Source organism: Danio aesculapii, chromosome 7 (assembly GCF_903798145.1).
Source record: "Danio aesculapii chromosome 7, fDanAes4.1, whole genome shotgun sequence".
In the NCBI taxonomy this organism is placed as follows: Eukaryota; Metazoa; Chordata; class Actinopteri; order Cypriniformes; family Danionidae; genus Danio; species Danio aesculapii.
In genome coordinates, this window is record NC_079441.1 from 18,792,223 (window position 1) to 18,805,412 (window position 13,190).

At 37.6% G+C, this 13,190-nt stretch overlaps 1 protein-coding gene across 1 annotated transcript; it reads right to left on the reverse strand.

The window, feature by feature from the left end:
* Window positions 1-60: 60 nt before the first annotated feature.
* si:dkey-19b23.8 (uncharacterized) lies at window positions 61-9,718 on the reverse strand. The gene is made up of 3 exons (XM_056461214.1): window positions 9,459-9,718; window positions 3,777-4,469; window positions 61-1,720 (listed from the first exon to the last, which is right to left on the reverse strand). The coding sequence occupies exons 1-3, from the start codon at window positions 9,499-9,501 to the stop codon at window positions 1,635-1,637; spliced, it is 822 nt and encodes a 273-aa protein (XP_056317189.1). The 5' UTR covers window positions 9,502-9,718; the 3' UTR covers window positions 61-1,634.
* Window positions 9,719-13,190: the final 3,472 nt, after the last annotated feature.

A 13,190-nucleotide genomic window follows, 5' to 3' on the forward strand; every position in this document is an offset into this window, starting at 1 on the left:
ACAACTGGCTTTTAAAGAGGTATCGGTGTTGGATTGAAAACAAAATGGAAGACAAACAGGTTTAGTGTATAAAAAGTTTAATATTCCATAAAATACATTTAATATTTAAATATGTACACACAAATGGACTTAAAACAAGGTACAACATTCATAGAACATTACACACCTCATAAAAGCAGACAGAGAAGATCCAACAACAGATCCAAAGTCTTTGTAGTGCGAGATACGGCTTTAAATAAAATCTTAAAGGATAAAACTAACAAACAAAAAAGAAACACAATTGGCCGAACACATCCGACAGAATATTTAATACCATGAGGCACTGATTGTATACTACGGTGAAACATCATGTCATTCTCAGTAAGTGTATGTAACAGTGTGAAGGAAATAGCTACTTGGTGCATGACAAGTCTTTGTACTTTAAAATCTCTATAGTTCCAGTCATAAGAAGCAGGGCGTCATTGGTTTATGCAACAAGGCCATTGAAAAATGCTTCCTTTTGCTTCATTTCTAGATATAACTATAAGCATAAGTGCTGCTTTTCAAGGACATTACACTTTATGCAAGCACACCTTTGAATCAATCAGCAATGTGATGTCATGGGCTGTTGCCTGGAGACAGTGACTTTTCTTTTTGGTGAAAAATGGACTTGCTGTTATAGAGAAAACAGGAGGGGAGGAAGCTATAATGCCTCAAGAACTGCTGGAATGCAGGTGCATAGAGAAAACTTCTCATTTTAAGAGCAGAGCAAAATAGCACAAACTCTCCTCTTTATTGAACAACTTAGACTCAAATTGAGGTAGAACCAGATATGGCTACGACAGACCATTAGAAACTGTAATCTAGGTACCTCAGTTTACACTTACTCCCGATACCAAACTAATTTGGCATGAACACACCCCACCCATGTCTAACTGTTTCAGTGAGGGTGTCAAATCAGATAGGACTCAACTTTAACCATATTTGGCCATAAGGAGGAGTATTCAACAGCATACAGTAGTTCAGAATAGAGCTTTCTTCATTTTCTCTATTTCTGGGATGTCTTTGACACCCTTTATAACATTAAGCTTAACTATCTTTGTGCATTTGGGAAAACACTTTCAAAAGCTCTGACTGCAATGTCCTACCACTGTTTACCATCATGCATCCACCCACTTTCCACACAGATCCTGTCTTGACAGCTCTAATACAAACAAAAGGGTCTGATTGCTCATCAGTAATGCTGACAAAATACCCAGACATGTACACAGAGGAGGAGACTGACGAGAAACAACCAACTCTGTAATGCATCCATGGGTTTAAACTTAGATTCCAGTTCAGCTCAGAGGAACAGCTTTAGTTGCTAAACTGAGAAATTAAATCCAGCTTGATTGGATCAATCAACTTCTTAAACCAGAAGAAAAAAGGCATTATCTGTGGAAAACTATATAGTTTATCACTTTGGTAAATCAGTAAACTCAAATGTGGTGGCTGTTCAGACACACACACACACAAACCTGAGTTACAAACTCTATCAAAGCTGAAAAGTTCCACTAGTTGAAGGTGTGGTTGTCCTTTTCCTCGCATTCAATGCTGGAAATTCCAGGCATCACAAAAAATGGACGTGGTCAGTGTTCAGGGTGTGAGCTAGACTCTCAATGCCAGACATCACTGGCAGAACCTCTTCTGCTGACGGTACGGAGAGGACTACGGGATACTGACCCCCTCTTCTTCCAACGTACTGCAACACAACATATAAAACAATATATGGTTACTACTCTGATACATTTTAAAATTGGCATTAATAAATTGACATAACATTAATAAATTTGCATTAATACAATGATCTGCCAAATGCAAGTCAACCAAGTCTAAATCTGATCAATTCATGCATTTAATGGCATTAAAACCCATGACCTTAGAATAGCTAGCACAATGAGCAACAGCAGGGTGCCCAATCCTGCTCCTTAATGGAAAAATTCCTTGCAGAGTTGAGCTCCGACACTCGTGCCTGGAATATTCTAGTAATCTTAAAGAACTTTAGTTGGTTCGGGTCTGTTAAATTAGAGCTAGAATCATGCCAGGGTCCGACTAAATGTTTTCAGGAGACCGCAAGAAGTGGTCATTTACAAAAAAGTTACGACATAATCAAAAGAATCGTATTATAACCAGGGTGTGAATTATACACTGACGATCAACTTTTTCTTTATAACGTTAGTTTGTATAATACTTGCTTCAGTGAATGCTTGCATCTATTTTAATAATAAGATGTATTTATGTTTTCAGTGTTTTGTGGGGTATTTAGTATATTCCGATCTACCATCTCCCCTGATTAGCCATTTCTGTAGGTCAAACTATACAAATCTGACTTTACTTTTAGGCTATATGTAAAACAAACACTTATTTTACAAGATAATCTTGGGAACACTTACCACGTCTATCAGTGCCCTAGAACTGCCAGTTTCAGACTGTTGACTGAATTCTTTCTTGCATGGACTGATTGGCGCGATTATGCATTCACGATAGTATGGCCGTTATAGGGGTGTTATTTAATCATTTAAATTACCTATTTTAATTATTAATATTATCATTTAAAATACAGTTCAAAGCAAACTAAATTAATTATGATTTACACCTTGATTATAAGGCAGATTATGACAGATGCCATGTCTGGAATGCTTACTGATGTCCTGATTGAAGTTAAATGCTGGGCTGTTTTAATCCAACATTTTGTTACGTTACACTTTTAATCCAGCTGTTGGGTTTGACCCTATCTGAAATAAAACAACCCAGCATTTTTAGTGTAACTGGTCACACTTGTGACACAGAGCCTTTCATACATAGCTTTCAAACATGATCATAGCATCTGTGCTGCAGGGTGGATTTGTAAAATGAAAAAAAAAATTTTTTTTTAATTGTTCCGCCATAGGAAAAAAAAAGATAAGTAATGATTGGTCAAGCAGCAATGTGAAATCCGATACATTATATTTTACTATGGGATTAGACAGTCAGCTCTTTCCCGGTTACAACTTGTCTGAAATTTAGCAGCCCATCCCCTAAATGGCATCAAAAAGAGGGAGCATATTACCCAAATTCTACACTCTTTAAACTGACTGCTTGTTCTTTCTAGAAGAGTAAAAAAAAATTTATTTTTATATCTCTGAATGTACAACTCCCATTTGGCTCAGTGAGCAACTGATTTTGTGTATCAGCCTACCAGATCCCTTTTATATGTCTAAATCAAGACTCTGATCTAGAGGGGATTGTGCTTTCTGTATCAACACACCCAGGCGTTGAAATGCCTTACCATCATCGATAAGACAAGCATCTTCTGTTCATATCTTTAAGTCTAGATTAAAGACTTTGTTGTTGGAAAGCACTTTGACAATTTTATTTGTAACCACAGTTGGCCAAAGTTCTTGACATAAGAATTTAAGATTCAATATTGAATAATTTAACACAGCGACTATTGTGACGGACAAAAACACTGTAAAATCTAAACCATGGGTGCTCAATACTGTTCTTGGTGGCCTACCTTCCTGCAGATTTCAGATCCAAACCTGATCAAGAACAACTAAAACAACTAAGTCAGATTTGATGGCACACTTTGAGAATTACAGAGAGGCGTGTTTGATCAAGGAGCTGAAGTCTGCAGGAAGGTAGATCTCCAGGAACAGGATCTGGGCACCCCTGTTCAAAACCCTTGCATTAAATTCAGAAGGAAGGAGGAACTACAAGAGCAGGAGTGGACAGCCAAGAGCTACACAAATTCTTATCTTTGCCTCTCCTCAACTCACCTTTTCCCAAACTTGCTGGCAATGTTGACCCTTTGGCTGGAGTGGGTGTACCAGGTATCTCCGGCTCTCTAGTAATCCCATCCCCTGCTGGTAACGTGGCACATCCACCCTGCCAGTCGTTGAGCGCTCTCTGAAATGACTTTGCCAGGCAGGCGGTCATGTCTTTAGCCCTTTCTGCCCGACTGCACCAGAACACTCTGCACTGCAGCTGCTGACCGGGCTGCCTGCAGATGTACAGAAAGACGTTGGGTCTGGCTGCATGTGAGGCACAATACGCAATGTCCTGCAAGTAAGTCTTGGTGAGCTGTCTTCCAGTGCTTAGTTCTTTAACTTCAACATATCTAGGTCGCACTACAAGGGCATGATCTTTAGAAAGCTTCCCAGGGGCTCCGTCCAGCAGCCGGTCGATGGCATCCTCTGCCTGCTCCAAGTCCAACGAGAAGATCTTCTTGGTGCCGAGGTAGTGCACCTTAAAGAGAGGATCACCGTGAGAGAGGCTCTCAGTGCGGTCACGCCGGAACCGGCGACGCAGAGCTGCTGGAGAGTTCTTTAGAGTTTGCATCAAATGAAAAGATGCCAGAGCCATTGTGGGAGAAGAGAGAAGAGGAGAGACTTTTTTGGGGTCACTGGGATCCTTCTCCTGCTTATCTAGTAAGCCTCCCAGTGTGGCGGAGCTCAATATAGCCTTGAGATCTGAAAGACAAGATAAAAGACATTTACACTGATGATTCAATTCAATTCACCTTTATTTCTATAGTGCTTTTACAATGTAGATTTCATCAAGGCAGCTTAACATAGAAGTTCTAGTAAACTGAAACCGTATCAGTCTAGTTTTCAGAGATGAAGTTCAGTTTAACGTTGTATAAATTTTACTGCTGAATGACCAAACACTAGAGCAAATCCATTGATGCTCAGCTCCACAAGTCCCAAACTAAGACAGTGGCAAGGAACAAAATTTTATCAATTGACGAAAGTGAGGAAAAAAAACCTTAAGAGAAACCAGGATCATTTGGGGAAGACCATTTCTCCTCTGGCCAAACTTCCAGAAGCTCCACTGCTTTCGTGTCAACCTCATCAGCAACTGCTTCAGTGGGCTCGTTTTCAGCCTTATTCTGCTTCACACTACCATGATAATAAGTTTCAAATACTTTAGCTCATCCAATATGATTTTTGCAGATTTTCCAGTGGGATTTTATGAAGATCCCACAGGAATCTTTGTTCTCTCGCAATTCCACAATCTCAGTGTCATCACACTATGCTTTTGTTTGTTGTGAATATGCACTCTCTAGTGTCAAAAATTACATCCTGTGACTTTAGATGATGTTATATTTACATTTTTAGATAATCACTCAAGTGTGGTCAGTGTTAAATTTCATAATCATGTTTTTATCTACACACTAAAGTAATTTTTTTGCTTAATGTTCCACCGTCTGTGAGCTCCTTGTGGAAAAATGGACACAGACAAAAAAAAAACAGGATCAGTTTAAGTCAAGCATTAACACTCTTCTGCATTGTCTCCTCCAGTGTGCAGCACATGAGCTTCAAATATTAAACAGGCCACATTTGCGCCTAGCAAGAGTGGAAGAACGTCTGTTGCCTGTGAGTCACCCGAGACACTTTGCTGGAAAAAGAACGATAACCTGTGTGTGAGGGACATCAGAAAGGACTTTTCCACTTCAGCGCAGCACTTTTTAAACTCACACCATTTTAAAGAGGTTTGTTCTTGAGATTTTGTTAATGATTCCATGTAGGAATGAACCAAATATATATAATAATAATTATATAAGGATTTAGGCAAGGCAAGTTTATTTATATAGCACATTTCATACACCGTGTTAATTCAAAGCGCTGTACATAAACAAGAAAAGAAGAAACAAGAAAATAAAAATTATTAAAATAACTAACTTTTTAAAATAGATTTAAATGTGTTAAACGGGTTATAAAATATTGAAAAAGAAAAGACATAATAGTGCAATCTGCGGGATGTAGCACAGTGCTTGTTCAGTAAAGGCACAGCTAAACAGATGTGTTTTCAGTCTTGACTTGAATGTGCCTAATGTTGGAGCACATCTGATCAGTTCTGGAAGCTGATTCCAGCAGCAGTGAGGGGCTCAGTAGCTAAAGGCCGATTCACCCTGCTTTGACTGGACCCTGGGAATTCCCAATTTACTTGATCGTAATGATCTGTTAGGTTTGTATTCAGTGAGCATATCTGTAATGTATTGAGGTCCTAGGCCATTTAGTGATTAATAGACTAGTAGTAATACTTTAAAATCTATTTTGAATGTAACAGAGCCAGTGTAAAGACCCGAGGACAGGTGGAATGTGCTCTGATTTTCAGGTTCTGGTCAGAATTCTGGCTTCCAGATGAGTTGCAACTGTCTTTTTGGGAAGGCTTTTTGAGGAGTTAATTACAGTAATCCAGTCTACTGGTGATTAAAGCATGAACAAGTTTGTCTAACTCCTCACTGGAAACAAAGCATCTAATTCTTGCATTTTTTAAAATATCAAACATCTCTAAAACTGATTTCAGTTTTAATGTTAAATCTGATAAACAATTATCAATAATTAAATAATAATAAATAAATAAAACAAACACCAATAGATTACCAATATAAAAAATCTAGATTATTAAAATTTGCATTAACGTAACAATTTATTTTATGTCCTAGAAATGAGCTTTAGCATCGGATGATTAAAAATATGTGATTATAAAATGTACAATATTACATAATGAGTTTCGCTAAAATCAAACACAATTACTAAATATGAACAAATCTAATTGTTTTCTATTTAATCCAAGTAAAGCAGCTTTAAATGAATATACATTGTTGAAGTGCTATAAAAACAGGCTACAACTTCCTAAAAAAAGTTGTTGTTTTTTAATTACTTTTATTAAAGGTTTTTTTTACATGGAATATCAATTACAACATTTATTTTATAATTTTCCTTTCATGTTGTTAACACTACCCCAAATAAACCCTTCCCTCCCTCAACAGCCTCGAATTTCCCGTTGAAAAAACTAAATAAACATAAGTAAATAAATAATAATAGTAAACAAATAAAAATATAAAATGAATAATATGTATTCATATATTATTGCTCGGCTTAAGAATCAAGAGAGTTAGCTATCAGTTAATCTAAAAAGGGGCTCCACAACCTGTCAAAGGTCTTTAAAAGAACCAGTAAGTGAGTCTACTTTTTTTCCAATTTAAAGTAAACACTTCTTAAGTGTTTATTTAAAGATTAATTTTAAATGGAAAAGTTGTATGCCCATAATTGTCCCACACTGACTAATAGGGATTCATACATTTTAATTGTGACAATCAATATTGTACAAATATACCAATATAGGTTGAGCATAGGCCAAATTTAAAGTAACTCAAGTAACACAACATCTGCATTTGACATTGCCGAATATTCATTTCAATCTTGTCTCTTAAAGCTTAGTTTAAGCATCTTTATATATATCTTATATTGAATATTGAAATATTCACTCCACTCTTTTCAAACATGTATCAACAAATCCTAGGGTTAACAGGACCTTGTGGGCCTCATTAGGTCAAGTTCAAATACACAGAGGGGTGTTGTAGTTGTACCTTGCAAAACTTATGTAACACTTGCAGCTGGATTTTCCTTTGTCTCATGTTCCAGAAAACATCTCACTTTTAATCCCACATTGTGTTTGCCATGTGGCCGATACCATTGTGCTGCATTTTATTTTTTCCGCAGTCTTTTTTTCTGGCTCATTATTTCAGCCTCCCGAGACGCTTCTGAAGTTGGTCACCACTCAGACTTCCCACTGTTTTTAGCTGCGATGCCTATTGTTGAGAAATAACTTTCTACAGGAAACAGCTTTAGACGACATCCCTCCACCTTCAAAATATTTCTTGTCCCAAAGACAATAGTATGTAATTGCGTGTCGTGTGAGAAATGCAAATATGGAATACTGTAACCAAGACTGATTTGAACTAAAGGCAACTACAACACACACACATCTGCAAGGAAATGACCTTTCTATTTGACAGCCTTTGTAAACATCTGACCTGGGAATGAGCTTAGTGAACTGAAATAGCAGAAATGCAAGAAATTATTTCATGCAGTTTGACAAGTGCAACATTAGTCCAGTCAATGCGTGTGACGTTGCCATGTTTCGTAATTGAAAGAGACACTCAGATGTACTCGCACGATAAGGACATTCCTAGTCAAATAACAGACGTAAATGTAAAGTTGTTCTAATGTTTATCTCCAGCCTAATTATAGACAAGCTTTTTAAAACATGCTGCAGACAGTGTGAAGCAAAAAACATGACTTCTAAGTCTATCTTTAACTTTTGCCCACGATTCTCAACTTTACAATTGTTAATTATTACTAACCAATGCATTTTTTAAGATAAACTTATGCAATACTTTTCACACTTACTGAACAAACTCAAGCTTAAAAGGTTAGTTCACCCCAAAAAATGAAAATTACTGTGGTTTGAAAACCGTTAAAAGTTTTTTTTCTGTTGACTTAACATAAAAGATATTTTGAGGAATGATGGTTGCTGGCACCCATCGTCTTCACAGGCTTTCTGCAGGTTTCATCCAGTCAAATTTAAGACTTTTAAAGCCCCTTTTAAGACCATTATAAATGAGATAGGGTTCCACACAATTCATTCATGTTGTCCCAAGACAAATTGATCAAGTTACCAACACTTTTGACAAATTTATGTGGATTGAACATAAAAAATTAAGTTGTCCCAATGAAATCTCAAGAATTGTGTTGTTTCAGCTCATTTTAAATGAGTTTAAACGTGCAAAAAAATATATTTTTGAGTGCAACTGGTGAAAAATGTAAAAACAAATGTAATTACTTCAAACCCACATATTTTAAATGCGTCAACTAGAAAATTTTAGTTGTGTACACTTTTTAAAAAAAAATTTATAGTTTCATGCCTATTTATAAATATGCCCCCTCACTTAGTTTTTGGGTAAATGGAAAATTATGTAAAGTGATATTTTACTGTTATTATAATGAGGAATTGTGTAATTGTTCTTAATTTTCTTTTTCTGATTGGGGAAATTAGGAGAATTTTGCTGTAAAATGTCTAACAGCTTTTGTGAAATAATCATCTTTATTTCGACAACTTTTAAAATTAAGACCCACAACACAATATTTCGGTGAAGACTATTTAAGGCCTAAAATTTTGTTTTTGAAATTTAAGACATTTTAAAACCAAGCGGACAACCTGCTTCACTAGTATTAAAAAATATTATTGCAAGTCAATGAGCACCAGCAACCAGTATTTTTCAAAATATTATCTTTTATGTACAATAGAAGAATAATAAAAAAAAACTCAAATGGATTTTAAACATGTGAAGTGTGAGTAAATGAAGACCATTTAGATTTTTTGCATTAACAATTCTTTTAAGCCTGCCTATAACCGATCCTTGACTTACTGTGCATTTGGTACAAAAAATTAATGTTTAACACTTAAAGGTTTACTTTTCATTATTTACTTCGTACAACAGTCCACCAGGTAAGAAACACAGGGAAAAATGCTAAGACCAGGAGCCACTTTTTAAACTCGATTTAAACTAACCCGTACGAGTAATTTAGCCCCATAACACAGAACAGAAGATTCACACTCACAATTTTAAATAGCTACAAATCTCATTCCCAATGCAAGATTTGTCTCACCTTTCATGCACTCTTTTCTTGTGGTCAGACACCGGCAAATCATGCGTCCTCCACGAACAACTGAACGGAAAACTGAAGTTCCAACCCCGTACTTTTTTCTCGGTTGTTAAAACGTGAAACCGTAACGGCAGAAGTATTTCAGGAAGATATGCTGAGCCGAATGCGCTCTTTCTTAAAGTCGACAGTAGAAATGGTAGGAGCCAAACGCATGATCTCCGTGGCGTGGGCAGCGCGCGGCTCTGCTTACCTCACAAACCGAATGAGTGAGTCAGGCGCGCGCACGAGCGCTGTATTTGAACGGCGTGGTCCCGCCTCCGCGGAGAGACGTGAGAAACGAAAACCATGAGGGAACCGAGTTAACGAGTGCTGGAAGTGTATGAGGAGGGTGTGGGCAAAGTTCAGCCCTGAAGAAAAAGCGTCAGCGATGTACCCAAAATAAGATTCATCGGGGACAGACAATGAATACATGGACACGGTGGGGAGAGAAAGAGTATTTGTCAAGTGAATATGTAAATACGTAAGCACAGATAGCATCGATCATACGACTGACGAGGAAACACAACACCTGCATGTGTTTGTGACTGTATTTACTTCTGCACGTTCACTCTGACTCGTTTGTCCTTAACTGCACACACAGGTAATACAATGGGTATAAAGGTAAATGATTTTAAAAACATTCAAATCAAGGTCACCTTCCTGAAAGCGCAGATATTGAAAGAAAGATTTATGAGACAGCCTGATGCTGCATAAAATAATAATTGAACTTGTTATAATGATGATGTTAACGGATGTTAAGACTGAATTGATACTTTCTAATGTAGCCTACTTCTGCTAGACCTACAGTGATCACACAAGAATATGAGACTTGCTGTATAAGAAAGACTAACAAGCAAATCATAATTTAGAAAATTGTCACTATTGCAAATGAAATGATCTTCAAAGAGGTAATTAACAGAGTGAGAAATCTCATGACATTAAGTTATCTTTCAATCAGCCGACATTGTGCCGGAGCAATGCACTGAACATCAAGACATGTACAACTGGAGCTGAATTTGGTAATATAGTCTCTTACGTGTTCCTTAACAGCATATTTCCCATTGCAAGCAAAGCCTTAATGCACAGTTTTCAAACACGGGTTAAGTCTTTTAACATTTTGCAAATCAACTATAATTTACAATCTGATCTCCCACTGCTAGTTATGCAGCTCTCCATTAATACTGTTCATGCTGTACTTGTTTTATTGTATTGCTTAATGTTGTTTCTGTGGAGCATAGCTATAAATACAGTGCTTAATGAAATTATTATACCAACAACAACAAACTGTATCTGTATCCACAATAATAATGTTTGTTTCATTATTAATGCATCTATTTATTTATGTATATACTGTTAAAGGGCTCCTATGGTAAAAAATCTACTTTTCAAGCTGTTTGGACAGCCATATGTGCATGTATGGTGTATAGACTGTCATATTGGGATGATATAAGCACACCCAGTGCTTTTTATTCAATTTAACAACATAAAAAACGGTAGACCAATTGGAGCTGTTTTCAAATTGACCGCTACTTGACGTAGGAGAGCGGTCCCCCCGCCCACCAATATTGATTGACAGGCGTGTCATCATATCCTCAGTTTGTTAATTCACGTCTGCCATTTTCAGCGTGAGTCGAAGCGATATCACTAAAGGAACACCCTAGCTCTATTTTTAGATGCAAGGCTCATTGGGCTCTACACAAGATCAATATTCTCCACATTATCGCTCTAATCGGAATTATTGGTTGTATCTTTAGGTAGGTTTGCAAACATGTGTACTTCTCATTGAGTCTACCTTATACTTCAGCCGTTTGGTCGCAATCCCAGAAGCTCCCTGTGAACTTAACTAGCATGCGTTTTAGAATTCTAAACATCGGTTCTTACCAGGGTACACTCAAGTCGACGGCTGGGTGCCGCGGACTGCTGCAGAAACCTATGTTTAGAATTCAAAAATGCGTGGCGCGACGATTCGGGACACTTCAAGTTTCTGGTGCGCCACAGAGTGTGTCTGGTGTGCCGTGTCGCGGCTTCGAGCGGCGCATCCGGTGCCTCAGTCAAAGTTAATTCAGTGTGCGTGGTTATTAGTTTCTGTGTACAAGCTCGGCACTTGAAACTAGCACACAGTTGGCTGTAAAACTGTACAAAGACACAAATGATTTTGTACTCTCTGCTTGGTCTGTGTCAGAGTCGTACATGTACGACTGATTGCTGAACCTCTCACTCCTCCTTCTCGGAGTCTGCCTGTCAGACTCTGTTGCAAACGCAGAGCGGGTGAGCTCATGGCCCCACCCCCTTGTTACGTTGGCGGGAAGCCGAAACTAATTTACATGTGAAGCAACACACCCCTTAATCAGCGAACTGTGGACACGCCCCCAACATGACACTTTTTAACACATTATAATAAAAAAATCTGAATTGTGTTTTGAACTGAACCTAAACTGGCACACTCAGAAGAACCATAATATTAAATCATAAAAAAGAGGTAAACTATGTGCCCTTTAAATGTCATTTATTATCACTACTAATGACTGTGTTTGAAACAAAATAACATTAGCGGTTGAGAAAGCTTGCGTTGTGGGTTACCATGGCGATACTCGTTGTGTTTACTCCAGATGCTACTATGCTGCGCCTGGGGAAAGACACTGAAGTCTCAATGTGATTTTGTTTCTCCTGATAATTCAGGCACTTTTAATCTGCCTACGAGTTCCGCTGCCGGGAACCGTAACATATCGGTGCAATGCACTTATAATACTATATATATATATATATATATATATATATATATATATATATAAACCTGCATATAAACAGTCCATCTCAGTTCTTTAAAAGTAGATTGCAAAATGAAAGTAGATTGTATGCGTTTCTGAAAAAAATGTTTGCACTTTCAACATTTTGATGTTTTCTGTGATTTTCAGGAGTGTAGGTGAAAGTGAATTGAGTTAATTCATGCCATGTGTATGGACTGAGTAAGGAACACTGAGGCCCTGTGTAATCAGCAAATAAGAGTTTTGGGAGACACACCCACCAAAGTACCTTTGGTAGCACAGCAGTGCTATTATACAACTGCCAGTGACGCCACAGCACCCCCCCCCCCAACAAAATCAAAACACACACACACACACACTCTTCGAATGCATAATGCATCCAATACATGCAGTACAAACACACTGTCTTTCAAGTGAACCCAACATGAACAACACACTCTGCCAGGTTCATTGCACAGTGCCAAACCAAGAATAACTGAACAATTGTCACGGGTAAAGCATTTGACGCAAACCATGGCATGTTTATGCCAGAAGAAAAGCAAAGTGGCATGAGCAAGCAAAGCATGGTGAACTTATTTAAATTGAATACAAGTGCTGCTGTATAAAAAATGTTTCTGTAAAAAAAGTTAGCCGTTTCTGTGTCTATCTTTTGGGTGATATCTTTGATCTTAATCTAATGCCCATTAACTTGTGTTGTTTTTTAGGGGTGGGGTTGCTATTTGGGGAGCATGAGAACTTCAGGAAAGGTTGTTTCTTTTTTTAAGTCAGCATGTTAGTAATCAGAGTAACCACCCACTTCTCTCTAAAACATCCATATCTTATCTCACAGGCCTAAACTTAAACAGTAAAATAATATTGAAAAGTCTCAAAAGGCAGACAATGCTGACTTTTAATATGGGACATTTGGGATTTTTCTCTCTGGTAAACCCTC